Source organism: Lampetra planeri, chromosome 48 (genome assembly GCF_965212315.1).
Source record: "Lampetra planeri chromosome 48, kcLamPlan1.2.h2, whole genome shotgun sequence".
Taxonomy (NCBI): domain Eukaryota; kingdom Metazoa; phylum Chordata; class Hyperoartia; order Petromyzontiformes; family Petromyzontidae; genus Lampetra; species Lampetra planeri.
The window spans coordinates 4,108,217-4,126,485 of record NC_136154.1 but is presented as its reverse complement, the minus strand read 5'-3'; the positions used below and the strand labels follow the sequence as shown (position 1 = coordinate 4,126,485).

Sequence of the window (18,269 nt, the reverse complement as noted above, 5' to 3'; positions counted from 1 at the left end):
TGCAGTGCGTGAAAAGGGATTGAACATTACATATTTACAATTTTGAAATGTGGATTTTTAACAACTATTTCAGATTTTTTTAGGGGGATTTCTGCACGATTCACATGTTATTTGTAAAATTGTGTTTAACACGTCGGCTTTCGCCACCAATATTATTCATAATAAAGGTTTTTGGGTTAGGTCGCGTAAGAATAGATGTGTCGTAACCCTCCACCACCCGACACAGCCAGCAAGGATTGTCACGTAAACAAAACGTGCCAATTAGTGAGTATCAATTAGTTACTACTTTTTGGCACGTTTTGTTTACATGACAAACCTTAAATGGCTGTGTCTTGTGGTGGAGGGTTACGACACATTTATACTTACGATATCTAACCCAAAAACACTTATTATAAATTATTATCGAACGTGTCTTGCGACAATCAAAGTGACATCACGCTGCCAGATCAATCCGAAACTAACTAAACACAAGAATAATCCATATTTTTATACGTAAGCCAGTTAAAAAAAAAATATTTTTCAAATTAATAAAAAAAAATCGCAAATGCATGGCTTCCTATGTACGAACATTCTTACTTTATTGCAATTGGATTGGAAATGACATCTTACCATTGATGACGATGCCATACCATTGCCCACTTGTTAATGGAATCCCAGATGGACCAAAGTTCACCGGAAGTCCAGGCTGCCCATTGACAAATAGTTCACCTGCCAAATAAACAATAACACAATAAAATAATCATTAATACATTCCTCAATTGTTTTTCCCTTCTGCACAATTTATCTTGATTGTGCTGTTGATGTCACACCGCGAGAGAAAAAATCCACTCAGAACTCTTGCAGAACGCTTCAACCTTTCCTGTTGGGGATTGTCCAGTGGAAGTGGACACCACGGAGCTACCTTTGAGTTCTCTTAAAGTCACGTCTGGTCCACAAAGCAGGGGCAAGACTTTCCCATCTGCCTTGCCATTGAGCGTGATACTCGATTCATTGCTCAGTTTCTGATTCGGCTATGTAATGATCTGGCCAAATATCTGTCGTAATACCTTCTACCACCCTAAATAGGCCTAATATTTGTCATGTGCACAAAATGTTTTACGCGCCAATTATTGTTCCAGATTGTTTACAAGTTGAATGATTCACCACACCAACATTGATCATTTAGATACGACGTTGCACATGAAACCATGCACACGCATCTTATTCAGGTTATTTATCTGCTATAAATGTCCATGTAATGATAAGCCACTTACACTATGGGAACCTCATTTGCCAGTAAAAATATGATGATTGGTTCTTTACCCTTCTATCTGGCAACAAAACTGACACCTTTTTACAAGGAGTCATGTTTGCATAGACCGCAATACCTGCAGTCATAATACAAACAAAAGAACATAACTCTGATAATGTGCACTGTCCTTGAAGTTGATTGGTCCACACCCGAGACAGCTTTCCTTAGAGCCTAGTCTCATATGAGTTGGACCAGATGACGCCAAAAGGCGCACAACTCAAAGACAATGCACCATCAGAGTATGAGAGCTCGGGGCAAGCATCTACACTATGGGAACCTCATTTGCCAGTAAAAATATGATAATTGGTTCTTTACCCTACTATCTGGCAACAAAACTGAAACCTTTTTACAAGGAGTCATGTTTGCATAGACCGCAATACCTGCAGTTTTTTGTTGCCAGATAGAAGGGTAAAGAACCAATTATCATATTTTTACTGGCAAATGAGGTTCCCATAATGTAGATGCTTGCCCCGAGCTCTCATACTCTGATGGTGCATTGTCTTTGAGTTGTGCGCCTTTTGGCGTCATCTGGTCCAACCCATATGAGACTAGGCTCTAAGGAAAGCTGTCTCGGGTGTGGACCAATCAACTTCAAGGACAGTGCACATTATCAGAGTTATGTTCTTTTGTTTGTATTATGACTGCAGGTATTGCGGTCTATGCAAACATGACTCCTTGTAAAAGGTGTCAGTTTTGTTGCCAGATAGAAGGGTAAAGAACCAATTATCATATTTTTACTGGCAAATGAGGTTCCCATAGTGTAGATGCTTGCCCCCGAGCTCTCATACTCTGATGGTGCATTGTCTTTGAGTTGTGCGCCTATTGGCGTCATCTGGTCCAACCCATATGAGACTAGGCTCTAAGGAAAGCTGTCTCGGGTGTGGACCAATCAACTTCAAGGACAGTGCACATTATCAGAGTTATGTTATTTTGTTTGTATTATGACTGCAGGTATTGCGGTCTATGCAAACATGACTCCTTGTAAAAAGGTGTCAGTTTTGTTGCCAGATAGAAGGGTAAAGAACCAATTATCATATTTTTACTGGCAAATGAGGTTCCCATAGTGTAGATGCTTGCCCCGAGCTCTCATACTCTGATGGTGCATTGTCTTTGAGTTGTGCGCCTTTTGGCGTCATCTGGTCCAACCCATATGAGACTAGGCTCTAAGGAAAGCTGTCTCGGGTGTGGACCAATCAACTTCAAGGACAGTGCACATTATCAGAGTTATGTTCTTTTGTTTGTATTATGACTGCAGGTATTGCGGTCTATGCAAACATGACTCCTTGTAAAAAGGTGTCAGTTTTGTTGCCAGATAGAAGGGTAAAGAACCAATTATGATAAGCCACTTAGTTGAGATATCGTTTGTGGCCAGTTTTTTTCTCAAATAAGAAGCTAATAGCTCAGTGGGCTTTGTCTGGTAATTTATATTTATTAGTTATTTGTTTACCTTTCTTGTACTTTTCACTTCTATCGTGTGTGTCTATTGTTGTTGTAACTTTCTGACCCCGTGCCCCTACTGGACAACTGTGAAAAAGAGCTTTATAGCTCATCGGATTGTGAATAGCTCAGTGGGCTTTACCTTATAAAATAAAAAAGTGTATCCATAAGAGGTTTTTTGGGTTAGATCACGTAAAAATAAATGTGTGTCGTTAAACCCGCCACCACCACCCGACATGGCCAATAAGTAAGTGTTATCACTAAACAAAACGTGACAATTAGTTACTAGTTTAGAACTAACCGGTTGTGTGCTGCGGAGTACACCCACAACATTTACAAATAAGAGTTTAGTTTTGTGTGGGTGATTTGTTTACCTTTTATATGCTTTGCCCTGCTGTAGTGTTTTTGTATTGTTTGTTGTTGTAACTTTCTGAACTGCCCCTACTGGACATCTGTGAAAAAAGAGCTTTATAGCTCATCAGATTCCTTTTGCAGTAGAAATATTGATCCTGATTTTGAGGTGAAGCTTTAGGAGGGTCAGATTAAAATCCAGGAAGTGAAAGTAAAGTGTCACCTGAGCCGGCTTCTTCAATACGTGTCATGACATTACAGGAACAACCAATCAGATGCAAACTAGATATATTAACCATTACTAATGAATGCGTTACATTTTTCTTCCAGTTTAACTGGGCCAATCATGAAGGGAGTCTGCACGAGTTGTCCTGGTTTGGGAGCTTGACTGTTTCAGAAAGACAAACACGAAACTAAAAACTTTATTTTTTATCAGATGTAAGGCCCACGGAGCTTACATAGCTCAACGAACCAAGAATATGGCTGATCAATCATCACGTGGAAGTGTATAGCAGCAGCCAAATACTCGAAATGCATAATGTTGATTCTAAATGTGGAGGGAACAACCAGAAGAGGACCCAGAGAAAAATCCGCATGACCACGGGAGACAGAGACATACATGCAAACTACAAATATACAACAGGCATCGTGAGGGTCGGGATCGAACCCATGACCCCTCTTGCATACCAGGCGAGGAGGCTAACATCTCCTAGCCACTGTGTCCCAGGTCCCATTTGCTTTAATAATAAAAAATCCATTTATATAGTGCTTTTTTTTTATCAAGGATCTCAAAGCGCCATACAGCACACAAAAGCAGGAGCAGACACTCAGCATGAAAAATATATTATTATGAATATAAAAGCAAAAACATTTTCTGAATGATTTGAAAGTTTTAAGATGCATTTTCTAAAAATGTCCACAGACTGATATATCATGGAAGAGCATTCCATAGCCTGGGGGCTATAAAGGAAAAAATATCGGTCACCCATAGACAGAAGCCTCGACCTGGAAATGCAGAGAAGATCTGCATCTCCAGATCTTAGGGACCTTAAGGGGACATATGGGTGCAGCATGTCAATGATGTAGGCCGGGGCAAGGTGATTCACTGCTTTGTCGGTTAACAATAGGATTTTAAACTGGATGCTAAGTGAAAACTGGAAGCCAGTACAGGGAAGCCAACACGATGCGGAGAAGGTGGTCTGGTTAACATCCTAGCAGCCGCTTTCTGAACATGCAGCTTCGTCTCCCCCCTTGTCCCATCACTCCCGAAGCAACTTACAGCACTGTTAAAGTTGTAATGGATCAGTGTTCACGCATTTCTTGAATTGAGCAAAATTATGAGATCCAAAGCAGAACAATGTTTGTGTCATCTGAACTTTCATACCTATTTGGGATATATGTGTAGTGCTCGACTCGACACGACAGCTTCTTGTCTTTCCTCTTTCACTTTATTTCGCGTATTTAGATCAACACTCCTCCATCCAATATCGCTCAACGTTCCTTCAGCTAACACCGATCCACGGTTCTCCTCGGCTCGCTCACCGCGTTCCGCCGGCCTCACTCGCTCCCCATCATTCCTCCGTCGACTCTCCTCTCCACTCTCTCCGCCACAGTTCGGCTGCTCTTTATCAGCTCCGCCGTCCCACTCTGTCGTAACTACATCAGCTTCTCTTCCCACATTCCAGCCGCTTTCTTCTGGCTTCGTCGTCTCACTGCTACCCTACACTTCTCCACTGCTACCCTACACTTCTCCACTGCTACCCTACACTTCTCCACTGCTACCCTACACTTCTCCACTGCTACCCTACACTTCTCCACTGCTACCCTACACTTCTCCACTGCTACCCTACACTGCTATTAGCTCTGCTGCTTCGACTCCTCCATCCTCTGTCTCCTCTCAGGCGCGAACTCCCGTCTCCTCCAAAAACCCCTCTCTTTATCCCCGAGCCAATTAATCCCCAATTAATCTGGGGCATCCCTCGCGACGCCACTCACCCCCAGCCCCCGCTGCCACCTGGCATGTTTTTTCCCCGACAATGCGGCGCCACTCCGCGACAACAACACCCTCTTGGCCAATCAGCGCCCTGCGTCCTTAATTACTCCCTGCCACCTGCTATCATCTTCAGACAGCGCGGCCCCACATCTCGACAACAACAACGACCAGCCAATCAGCGCCCCGTGTCCTTATTTGCTCCCAATGTACGCCGCGTGCGCGCACACCGACCTCAGCGCGTGACGTGTACTTTCAGGCACTACATCCAGTAATCGACTTACGAACACCCTTACTTACCAACGCCCATACTTACAAACGCCCGTGCTTACCAACGCCCATATTTACCAATGCCCATAATTACAAAGGCTCGTCCTTTCGAACACCTGCACTTCTGAATGCCCGCACTTACGATCAGATTGCCTGCAATTACAAACGCCTGCACTCATGGACGCTCATACTTACAAACGCCCTACTTACCAAGGTCCGTATTTACCAACGCTCGTACTTTCCAACATCTGTACGCCCGTACTTACGAACCGGCTTCCATGAAATATAAAATAACATTGACTTAAAAAGCGAACCCGCACTCGAAAATTGAACCGCGGAACTATTTTATTCAAAGTAGCAATACTGTGGGAGATGGTAACGAGTTTAACAATGGCTTCCCTTTTTGGTGAACTGTCACACATTTCACAATACCGACCGTATGGGCATTAAAACACAGTGGTGTATTATTGTATTGCGACTTACGCACGGGTCTCAGGAACGAATGGTGTTCGTAAGCCGAGGACGATGTGGATACTTATAAAAATATGGAAACACATACCCTTGTAGTTTCAGATATGCAGTTTACACACATGTAAAATATTTCAAAACTCACCCTGTATCGTTAGCCGACTTGTTGGAAATGAGAAAACAACTTTTACTCCAGGCTGTATTGTCAACTTTGCAAACCTTGAACAGGACAAAAACATGAGACGTTTTGATTACGTTTAACTAAAAGATATCCAAAATATCTTAAACTTCTTTACATTAGTTTTCATTTTAGTAGAGTAGTGTATAGTAGTGTAGTATATAGTGTAGTGTAGAGTGTAGTGTATAGTAGCGTCGTGTATAATAGTGTAGTGTATAGTAATGTAGTGTATAGTTAATTCAACAAGTAAGCTTTCGCGACCAATATCATCCATAATAGATGTTTTTTTGGGTTAGATCGCGTAAATATATAAATGTGTCACAGCCAACTAGTAAGGGTTGTCACATAAACAAAACATGCCAATTCGTCACTAGTACAGCACACCGGTGTGTTGGAGAGCCAAGCCACAACATTTACAATCTGAGTACGACGTTTCGCCAGTAATTACAACTAGCTTAATCAGGTGACAGCTAGATTTGTGGAGAAATCCACCTGTTTCATTCCTTATATAGAGGCGTAGATGTGGTGACCACACTTCTGTGCTCTTGTGCAAAGTGGGGAGGGGGGATTAATGAGTCAACGTACATTATGCATGTGCATTATGCGTGCCATTTGATCTTGTCCTTCCTCTCCATTGTGTGTTTTAAAATAGCCGTACCAACAGTAATCCCTATTTAAGTATGTTGGCCTGTATAGACATGAATTTCAAAAATGGGTAATGGGTTTAACTGAGTCACGGACGTAGATTTGGAGGCACATTTATTCAGTTCCAACACACGGGGTAACTTTCCCCTTAACAGAATAACAACCTATGGTGGTGACCACCAGGCTAGCTACACTAGTTACAACATAACTGCTACTACGGACCGAGACCAACAGCTTCGGCCCGGGTTCCCTTGTTGGAGACTTGTTGAATGGAGAACTTTAGCGAAGGTTTCTTCCAGGATAAACAACAACCCCGGTCCCTCTTGGGACCCGGCTTATATTCTCCGCGGCGTGGCCGGCTCCGCCCTTGGCCACGTCCACCTTCTAGAATCCTTGGGAAGGATCTGGGTCCCAATCACGTGACTACCCCCAGCCGCTACTTGGGGCCCCTTTGTAGACTTAACTGGTCACGTGTACTCCCGGGTAATCCAGAGTGCCATGGCCTCGAATAACTTTATCCTTTGGCCGACACTCACACACCCTATTCTGTAGGGTTGGCACTGCTCGCAAAGCGTGGTGCCATCTAACGCTATCAATCAGCGCTCACTGGGCCCCTCTAGGGCCGGTACTACACCCACACCATTGTGATATCTGCGATGTCGTTACACCGCACGCCGTGCCTCTCTAGGGCCGGCACTGCACAGGGACATCCCGCGATGTCACTACAAATGTATTATTTGATTATTCACTTCCACACAGCACTAAGTCGGTAGCTATCCGAACGGATAAAATTATTTTTACTTCTTTCAATTTCGATAGATTATTTAATTAGTCCTGACCAGTAGTAGCTAGTTTTTCACATAACTTCAACTTTATCAAAATCAATTGAGTGTCCTTGTTGGAACAGGTGTTCTGCTACTGCTGACAGTGGTATTTGAGTATTTAATATTTCTCTGATGTTCTTTTAGTCTCGTGTTGGGCAAACAGGACGAATTATCAGCACGAGTCTAAAATAATGTTTGGCAAACATGACGAATGATCTTGAGAACTGCTTTCTGCATTTAGTTTGTTGTCCCCCCCCCACACCTCCAATTAGCATGGTTGGCTACATACGGTGCAAAAGAAGTTCAACATATGTACACACTACTATACATTACACTTCTCTATAAACTACTATACATACCACTATACACTACACTATACATATGTAATATGAGGGTTCACCGCCGATCGCCGATCAATGGGATAGGCTCCGCCGCTTGGGCCATCACACAATCAGAGGGACGAGCCAGAGTTAGGGGCAGAGCTTAAAGGCTCTGGGGAAGTAACCATCTAGAAGAATCGTAAGGGGGCGTGGCTGTAGGGGGGGCTTGGTGACGTAGGCCAGGGGATATAAGGGGAAGCGGAAGAGAGCTCGAGAGCAGTGTGCGGAGTTAGAGAGCGGGACCATGTCGCGCGCCTCCATAACGCCAGCGGCTACGTGCGGGCCGGAGGCTTCCTCCCAGCGAGCCACCTCACAGTAGCGCGCGGGAGCGGAAGAGGCTGTGAGAGAGCTGGCGCGAGCGAAAACCGATCCGCGCAGGAACGAGAGTGCAGCCGTGCAGCCGTGTCGGAGAGAGAGAGAGAGCGGAGCTGTCCAGCTGTGGAAGAGTAATAAACAAATAAGAAGACACAAGTCCAGATCGTCGTTGCAGTGGTTTAGTTCACATACAAACTCCAAAAATACAGGCATCATGAACGGGATCGAACCCATGACCTCCTTCATGCCAGGCGAGGTATTCACAATTCACCACCTTGGCATCAAATAGAGAGAACATGCCACCCAACTCCGCTTGATGAGGTTAAGCCATTCCTCAAAGTAGCAGTAAAGACCAATTTGGCCGCAGGTAATTGGAGTTTTTACAGACCATACAGCTACTGCTGGTAATGGGCGTCACGCAGGTAAAAGAACCGCTCCTGTATGTTAAAATACGCAATTTGTTCACCCATTTGATAAACGTTTAAAAAAAGAAATAACGTTTCAGAAATCTTACTTGGTAACCGTGATGTCTCCATGGATGAAAAAAGGGTTGTTTGCCAAAGACCACACTTTATCCTGCAAAACAAATGCATTTGGATTTAAAAATCAACCGAGGAGGGGAATGGTAATTTTCAGTATGCGCGTGCTTGTGCAGCTCTTTAGTAAATCCAGGATGACGGCCTAAAACTAAAACAATGTTTTATTTTACCAGGTAAGGTCCTTTTACTCAGCTGTGTAGTGGTGATAACTACTCGCTGTTCGCAAGCTGTGAGGGAGCAGTTGGTAAACAAGGTTTTCCCGCTCAATCAAACAGTTAGGGTCAAATGGAGTGAAGTAGGATCCAAACGCCAGATTAGGAATAACCAATCGGAGGGGTCCAAGAGGTGGCCGGGGATTGGTTAACCCGGCCACGAACAGGTATAAAAGCCGGAGCGCTGAGAGCTCTTGGTAAGTTCTGCAAAACGAAGACCCAAGTCGGCTGAAGACAGCTAGGACCCTGGACCAAGCCTTCCAGCCCTTGTCAGGGCTGGGGCTCAGTGTAACCAGTGGTCAGGGGAGATAGGTCCTGGATAGGACCCTGGCTCCCAGCCTTCCCGCCCTTGTGAGGGCGAAGGTCTCGAGCGACCAGAGGTCGGGGACCCGCCGGGCCAGCGGCGGGTCAGTGTGCCTCCCCTAGGTCCCAGCCGGAGGACGCTAGGCTAGCGGGGGAGATAGCCGGCAAGTCCGGAGTCTGTAGCATCGTCAGGATAACGGGTACGGGGACCGTTTACCCCTTGTGTTAGGTATAGCAAGTATTGGTGAATAAAAGCGTGTGGCCTCTAAGAAGTCTCCGTCTCCTTCAAGAACATTACAGCTGTATAGCTCTTTTTCAGAAGCAACCTGGCTATCACAAATGATAGCTCAACCAAGTGGCTTATCACCACGTGAACATTTAAAGCAGCAGCTAAATACTCAAAATGCATGTTGATTCTAAATGTGGAGAGAACAACCAGAAGAGGACCCGAATAAAAATCCACACGACCACGGGGAGAGCGACACGCAAACTCCAAATCTACAGCAGGCATCAGGGTCAGGATCGAACCCACAACATTCTGTATACCAAGCGAGGGAGTTAACGTCTCGCCACCTCCCTATGCCATGTGGCTCGTAGGGGGTATTTGACCATACTTCTATTTTACTGGTCCTAGCGGGTTTGGCAAAGACAAACCTCAAAAACGTGGGGGCATAGAAGCGCAGTCTAACAATTGATTTTGCTGCACTGCCACCTGCGGCCTACCACGTAGCCCCACAGTAGCCTGTAGAACTTATTACGTTTGTTAAATTTCCTATGTTTGTACGTACGTTAAGTTTGTACATACGTTGTTACGTTTGTACGTACGTTGAACTTCTTTTGCACTGTATGTAGCCAACCACGACTTGTGGGAGTTTATTTTGGGGTGTCGCCCCATCCAAGTATTACCCATGCTTAATCCTGCTTGTGATGTGTTATTTTTGCGTAAACTTTCATGATCAATATTATCCATAATAGAGGTTTTGGCTTAGATCACGGAAATATAAATGCATCGTTAAAGCCGCCACCACCCGACATAGCCAAGTAGTAAGGTTTGTCACGTAGACAAAACGTGCCAATTTGTTACTCGTTCAACGATAGAAATATGATTACAGAAGATTTTTTTGTGATTTTCCCATATGTGGCGAGTGCTAAATGCAGCAAATTAACTTAGTAGAGACAGCGAGAGAGACGCAGACCCCCGCCCCCCTCCACGTGCAATCGAAACTAGTGCAAGAGGTCTCGAGATTATACCAGTGTGAAACAAAGATGCTATCTCTCGAAAATATTATATTATAAATAACACATTCCTTCGGAGTGGGCAGGTAGGAACTTGGTTGGACAGCGCATTCTTGCATGACAGACAGACACGTAATCCCTGGTGGGCATTGTGGAAGCTGTTGTTCTTACCTGTATAAGTGTAGTTTATCGTGTTGTGTATAGTGTAGTGTGTAGGTTAAACATTGAGTTTTATAAGCCCAACCCCACCCAGCCCCTCCCCACCCAGCCCCTCCCCACCAAGCCCCTCCCTCCCCTCCCCACCCAGCCCCACTCCACCCTCCCTTCCCCACCCAGCCCCACCCCGCCCACCACCAACTGAATCACCTTAAGGCTGGGAATGTTGAAAGAAACACGAGGCAAAAAGATCCGCTTTTTATTTTCAAGGGTTTCATTTTATGAATGGAGCCACCCTCCCCCAGTTCCATTTCGTGAATTAAACATCGGCCATCTCCTCATTGGCCCGAGTCGCGGCGGTGCCCTCCCCATCACCAACCCCAACCCACCGCTCCTATTGGTCGGCGCACCTGAGTTAATGGGAGGGCTCTGGTGGGGCGGGGCAATGCACGACAGACAGACAGAAAAATAATCCCTGGTGGGCAGTGTGCAACTGTTGTTCCTACCTGTATTATAAGACTACAAAAGCACATCAACTGGTAGTTGTTGGTAAATCTGTTGTGCCAGAAGAAAAAGCGATCAATTTCGTCCAGGATAGGTTGACGACACTGAGCATTTGCGGTGTGCTCTTGATAGATCTCCGTTGCTTGCGTGCTGTCAAGCACGTACAGCTGCGCCTACTGTGGTGCTTGATTGTCAAGCAGCTGCAGGTGAGATGTGCGGTGATATATCTGGCCGTGAACCTTGAAGACATATGGGCCTCATCCTGCCAAATCGACAATCTTCGCTCCCATCGACGCGAAGGAGACTGCGTTGTTGTAGGATAATATGTGATCGCGGAAGTGAGCGTGATTCGGATGAGTTGGATCAGTCAGCAATGCGTGGAGAAACTCAGGATATTCCAGCTCAACCCCGTTGATGTCCTTTTGCTTTGGCAACATTAATTTGCCCTTACGGCAGCACGAAGTGAATTTCCGATCAACAGGGCGTTCTGAGATGAAGTTCCTCGAGCCGCAGAACTGGCAGATGATGTTCCTTGGACTGCAATTGTGCGCCTCGACTCGAGTGTCGTCGAAATTTATGGCTTCATTGCGGAACGCTCGTCTCTGACGCTCTGTAACTAAGCGCTGACTCTGAATGACCGCTGCACGCTGCGACTGCGATTGTTCATGAGTTTCAGCCGCGATTCGAAGTCGATGGGCTGTGGCATCTGCTTCACGACGCGACTGGGATTGCTCAGCAATTTGTCGATTGATGTAACATTGTTGAGATTGACAATGTGCTGCACGAATTTTTTGGAGGGACTCCTGACTTTGCTTGGCCAACCATCTTTGCTTTCATTCGTTAGCCTTTCGACACTTTTTTTGCGATGGGATCTTCGTTCTCATCCATAATTTGTTACTGGAAGTGAATACATCTTTAAGGAACATTATAAAGGCAAATAGAGAGAGAAGAGTGGGTCGCCTCTCCTTGGCCTCTCCTCGCTCTTCTCTCTCTCTCTCTCGCAAGCGTTCATCATATGCATCATACAAAGATAGATAAAGTATAATCGAACGTCTGTCCCTGCGACTTGTTGATTGTGATAGCGTATGCGGAGAGAATGGGAAATTGTCGTGGTGGCAAAACAAGTGGCAAAATCGTGTCGGTGGGGGGCAAGTCGATTCTGGGAATAGATGATATGAATCAACACCGAATCGCCTCGTTCTCTCTCTCTCAAGCGTTCATCATGTTCATCATAGACAGATAAAGGTGTGCGCTTACCAACGTTATCGAACGTCTGTTCCTGCGACCTGTTAATTGTGTTAGCGTATGCGGGGAGAATGGGAAATTGTCGCTAAACAATGGCAAAGTCGTGTCGGTCGGGGCCAAGTCGATTGGGGGAATCGAATCTGGGAATCAACACAGAATCGCCTCGTTCTGCAGATTGATTCCAACATAATCGAACATCTGTCCGTGCGCTTAATGAAAAATTGTCGCCAAACAAATGGCAAAATCGTGTCGGTGGGGGCAAAGTCGATTCTGGGAATGAACACAGAATCGCCTCGTTCTGCAGATCAATTGAACGTCTGTCCGTGCGCCTCCGTCGTTCAAACCTACGCGCCCCCTGCACGAAAACGACGGGGAGTGCAGCGTTAATCACATATAAAGCTAGACGTTTATATATACGATTTGAGAGAGAGATGCAGACCCAGAAAGGATCAAATCCAGTGCCAGAGATCTAAAAATAAAGGTAGTGTGAAATATAAATGTGTATCACCTTTGAGCTGGAGAGGGTGAAGCAAGGCTTGGAACAGTAAATTGTGTGAGGGCAGATATCATGAACAAATCTAGTTTAGTAATTTCAAGGTGATTAAAGACAGAAATGTTACTGTTAACACCCCAATTATTGTGGAAATTAATATGAAATATATTTATAATAGGAGCCTTCCCGTTTGCCACAGGAGAGCAATTACGGTAGTAAGTTCAACATAGCATAAATCGTTCAACGTTGTCATAATAAGACATATGGCAGGCTTCAGGTGAGGGAAGTGCAGTTGAATCCCCGTTTAAGCCATCTGTCTTTGTCGTGAAGAAATGCGTAACATTGCAAAAAAACAATGCAGTTAAAACGTTCACAACATTACAAAGTTGTTGGAAACTGATAACCCGACCATTGCCGCGTCGTCAAATGTTATATCGTGGTAACTCATAACCACGCAAGTGCCGGCTTTCATTAGGTGCTCACTAACACTTGCCCCAGTCTGTTCAGGCTATACGGGGGATCTTTGTCTTTTTTTACTTACATTCACTATATTTTCAGTGACGTTGGTGTAGCTGCTCCAAGATTGCTTGTCGGACGAACAACCAAAGAACTCCACATTCATCGCTGAATAGTATTGCTCGGATGTCTTGGGGATCACAGAGATGAACCGGGCCTGATTATTTTGAGAAAGCAGGAATTAGATAACACATCATGAAGTCCTACTGCACATGGCTACTGCTTTATCGCCGTTCATAAAATTGTCCAGGTTGTCCAACTAAAAAATGGTTCGTGTCCACTAATCCACGGTTGTGTGCGGGTTTCCCCTCGCACCCTGGTGGCCAAAGCGATGACTCGGGGCCCCTTTTACAACCACTTGATATATTTAAGATAAGAATAGGTTTATCCCCTTTTTTTTCTGGCAACAAAACTTAAACCTTTTAACAAGGAATCATGTCAGCATCACCCACAATACTTGTGGTCAGAATGCAAACAAAAAACACTCTGATAATATATGCATTGTCCTTTAAACTGATTGGTCTACACCAGAGACAACTTTCTTTTAAGCCTAGTCTTAAACGGTGTTCGACCAGAGGACGTACAATGATATGATAGATTTGTTTTCAACAACAGTGTAAAGAAACACACAAACAACGTATTTAAAACGCGGTTAAATGTTTATTCTTACCTAAATGCTTTCATTTACTTTCCACGTTTTACTTTCATTTAATTAGAACTTCAATTAGAGCGGTAACATAATATTGCAAATATGTGCTACTACTACGGAGCTGTAAGTGGCTGCATTTTGCTGCAAGACGGAGCACCACCTAGGGTGTTAAACATCGGAGACCGCGTGTACGTAACGACGGGATGTGGATTAGGTCGAGAGAGGAGGCCCGCGATATATAACAACAGCCTCAAGGTGCCACTATGCGAAGAAAAAAAAATCACAATATTGGCTGGCCCCACCCTGACCCAGTGCCGCACCACCCCTGAGCTGCTGATGTTGCTACGACGCCACTGAGTGTAGCTTCTATGCCCCTGATAATATAGCTACTACGTCACTGATAATGTAGCTACTGTGCCACTGATAATTATCGACTACGTCACTGCAAATGTAGCTACTATGCCACTGATAATGTAGCTACTGTGCCACTGATAACACTATGTAACACAATTTTTGTTCCTGGGTAGTAAGTGTTATTTCGTAATTGCTTATTCTTTAATAGTATAGAAAATGGCAATTATTCCCCACAAACTTTGCTTTTGTGACCAGAACAGTGATATTTTGAAATTTGACTATTTTAAATGAGAAAACGGGCGAATGTGTATTTTCGTTCACAAAGTCAGAAAAACATATTTATTTAAATTAACATATATTTATACTAAAGTAATAAAAAAATTACTACAAAAGATGAGTAGTTTTTCGAAATTTACGATTATACTGAAAATCACTTTCACGAATCAGCCCCCAAATGTAGTCTCCCATCATTTTCTCGTCATACTGTCCTTGGTAGCAGCGTTCAAAGTCCAGTATATCCTGGTGGAAACGCTCGCCTTGCTCCTCCAAATACGCTTCCATGTTTTCCCTGAATTGATCAAAATGAGCATCAAGGATATGGACTTTTAGGGACATCCTACAGCCCTTTGTGCCGTAGTTCTTCACCAGTCTCAACCAGCTCCAGAGTTTTCGACCTTGTGATTGCCCAGGAAGCCACGAACCACTGCGACAATTAATTGCACTCCAGGATCTTCTTTATTTGTGGTCCGACGAAGACACCGGCTTTGACGTTTGCTTCAGACAGCTTAGGCAAGAAGTCTTGAAGGTACTTGAAGGCTGCCGACTCCTTATCTACAGCTCTGACAAATTGCTTCATAAGGCCTAAGTTGATGTGCAGTTGTGGCATCAGCACCTTCTGGAGGTCCACCAGTGGCTCCCACTTGATGTTGTTCCTCCCCACAGAGAACTCGGTCCGCTGTGGCCAGTCCCGTCTGGTAGTGCGCCTTGGTGTCTGAAATCTTTTGTAGTAATTTTTGTGTTCCTTTAGTATAAAACACGTGTTAATGTCGATTAATGTTTTTTTTTTCTGACTGAACAAAAATATACAAATTTGCCTATTCTCATTTAAAATATGTAAATTTCAAAATATCACTGTCTTGGTCACAAGCAAGTAGGAAATAACACTTACTACCCAGGAATAAAAAAAAATATAAAAATGGGTTACACAGTAGTTACTACACCACTGATAATGCAGCTACTATGCCACTAATCATGTCGTCGCTATGCCACTGATAATGTAGCGATTGCGCCAATAATAATAGTCAATATGCCACTGATAATGTGGCTACCACGCCACTGATAATGTAGTTACTATGCCACTGATAATTTCGCTACTACATCACTAACAATGTGGCTACTACGCCACTTATAATGCAGTTACTACGCCACTGATAATGTAGTTACTACGCCACTCGGCCTCCCAACTCGTCTGGGTTGCCCATCACTGGTCCAGTCACCCGACCTTGGCCTTTGACGTTTGAGTCTCTGCTTAGCCACCTCTTCCAGCTCCTATCTCCCCACTCCTCCCCAATGCATGTATTAGGCAACACCCACTCTGTGTGAGTGACATTATGGGGATATTTCACGTCTTGCCTTTTAAGCAGACGATTTGTGTTCATGATTAATTCACCAGTGGCATTAACCTGGGTTGATGTTGGGGCATGCAATGCAAACCTCTGCAAGAAGTGGCAAAGCGCGCTACCATTTGGTGACAGTTCGACATCACAATTCAATCTTTCAACATCCAGTCTTCTCATTAACCAATATTTGACAAAACAGCTCAGCATATTTGATAGATTATGGATGAAAGATTAAGATAAATACTCACCGTAATCTTTGGCAAGAATGTTACAAAGGTGATACTTTCAGCATCAGTGTTCCCCTGTAATGTATAGTTATCGGCCACGCTATCAATGTAACTATCCCAAATGGTATTGTCCATGCTGTATGCCACCTGGGAACACAACAAGAACAAATCGTGTAAGCACATTGATCAAGCAAACACTCTCCGGCGTGCAATCGCCCTCGGAAAGTTTTTCATTCGCGATAATAACAGCAGCGCTCAAAATCCTCGAGCATTAACATCCCTATGCTGTGAAGAGACAATGGAGCTCGGGATAGTGGGCACGGCTGTGGTGGCTATGAGATGTTAACTATCTCATCTGGTATGCAGATCGTGGGTCCGATCCCAACCCTGGCAATATCTGCTGTATATTTGGAGTTTGCGTGTCTCTCTAGTGGTCGTGTGGATTTTTCTCCGGGTTCTACTTTTTTTCCCTCCATGTTCAGAAACACGCGTTTGGAGCATTTCACTGCTATAAATGTTCACGTGATGAAAAGCCACTTTGTTGAGATATCATTTGTTGCCATATCACTTCTGAAAAGGCTACATAGCTCAGTGGGCCTTATCTGGTAAAATCAAATAAAAAGTTTGGTTCTAATTTAGTTTGTACAATTGGTAATACAACCAAACTAGGGTTCTCTTTAATTTACCGCTTTTAGGTATCACAGAGTGTGTATGCTAATTTATTTAACCGTGAATTGCAGCTTTTGTGATCGGCTTGCCGACAGAGGGCGTGTGCCAAACAAGTATGCACAGTACTCCGTACCTTTTGTGCAGCGTTCATTTCGTTGGGTACTTGCGAGTTCCATGTCAGGAGGTGACATTGGTGTGCAACTGTGAACCGTGCTTGGCCGAGAGTAACCGAGGAATGTCTGTGCGTGATATTTGGAGCATCACTGAGAGCCATTGCGAGCTGTGATGGCCATTCATTCGTGAGCAGACGGGGATCAGAGAGGCCAACTGTGGCCATTGTAGAGTGGTTGTAGTCGTCATGCAGACTTACCAAGCATCACTACTTGTTTTGACAAACGAGGTATGAGTGGTATTATACTGGTGTCTGCTACGCATCCCTGATTTCTCATCCGTGACTTCAGTCCATCAACGAACCATCGTTCCACTTTGAATTAAGTCTGACATCAATAACCATGCCATAAAACATAACATAGTTATAAAATTACCAACATTCAAAGCAACTTTGGGTGTCTTATGTTACTCAATTCTAAATGTTTCCTGCTGGTAAGATCTGTGATCTTCTGGGACTGGGAGGAGGTCTTTTATATTAATTTTAAAAAACACTAATATATAGCGCCCTTTGATGTGACTAGTTGCTTAATGAATCTTACATTTTCTTGATGATGATGAATTAAAAAGACCTCTCCACTCGACAGCATTTGGTTATACACTTTATTTGGCTAAATTACAGCACTCCGCTTTGCAGGGTGCGGTGTGGACCAGATGTTTTTGAAGGTATCTCAGAGACAATCTCGCGATATATCCACTTCCATGGGCCATTCTATAACGCGTGTGGGGGGGGGGGGGGGGGTGTGCACTGCCTTGTGAAAATTCGAAAATGTGTTCCCCTCGACGACGTGACACCAACCAACGAAAACACGTTCAGTCAGAATAGAAGGAAAGACAAAAGGAGCCAAAAAAAGACTTCCAACCTCCAGTGCAGACGTCCAATAGTAGCCATTTCCAGCCATCGCCATCTTGGAAATCTGAACGGGCCTTGTGAAGTCAACAGTGATGTGGGTTCCAACCGTGTAAAGATAGAATGCCCAAGAGCCTGAACAAGTGTTGTACAAAATAAACAACGTTTATTAGACAACTTTAACGCATGCTATTATTAACATCATTAACATTATGCGAAAAATAATGTGATTTTTTTTAACCTATTCTGGGAATAAAACAGGTGTTAAGTTGTTAAAAAAACACCAATTAGATACATTTTGTAAGGAATCAAGTATGTATTAACCACACGTACTTGTGGTGAACATGCAAACAAACATGATCTGATAATATATGCATTGT

At 44.1% G+C, this 18,269-nt stretch overlaps 1 protein-coding gene across 1 annotated transcript in view; it reads right to left on the bottom strand.

Annotated features, from left to right (window-relative positions):
- The window catches only part of LOC144733868 (uncharacterized), a 210,360-nt gene that overhangs the window by 167,795 nt on the left and 24,296 nt on the right, over positions 1-18,269 (bottom strand). The window contains exons 7-12 of the mRNA XM_078615876.1: positions 17,903-18,024; positions 16,224-16,349; positions 13,379-13,510; positions 8,664-8,725; positions 5,953-6,026; positions 610-708 (exon numbers count right to left, since the gene is read on the bottom strand). Coding sequence (XP_078472002.1) covers positions 610-708; positions 5,953-6,026; positions 8,664-8,725; positions 13,379-13,510; positions 16,224-16,349; positions 17,903-18,024 — 615 coding nt within the window. The remainder of the gene's footprint in view (positions 1-609; positions 709-5,952; positions 6,027-8,663; positions 8,726-13,378; positions 13,511-16,223; positions 16,350-17,902; positions 18,025-18,269) is intronic.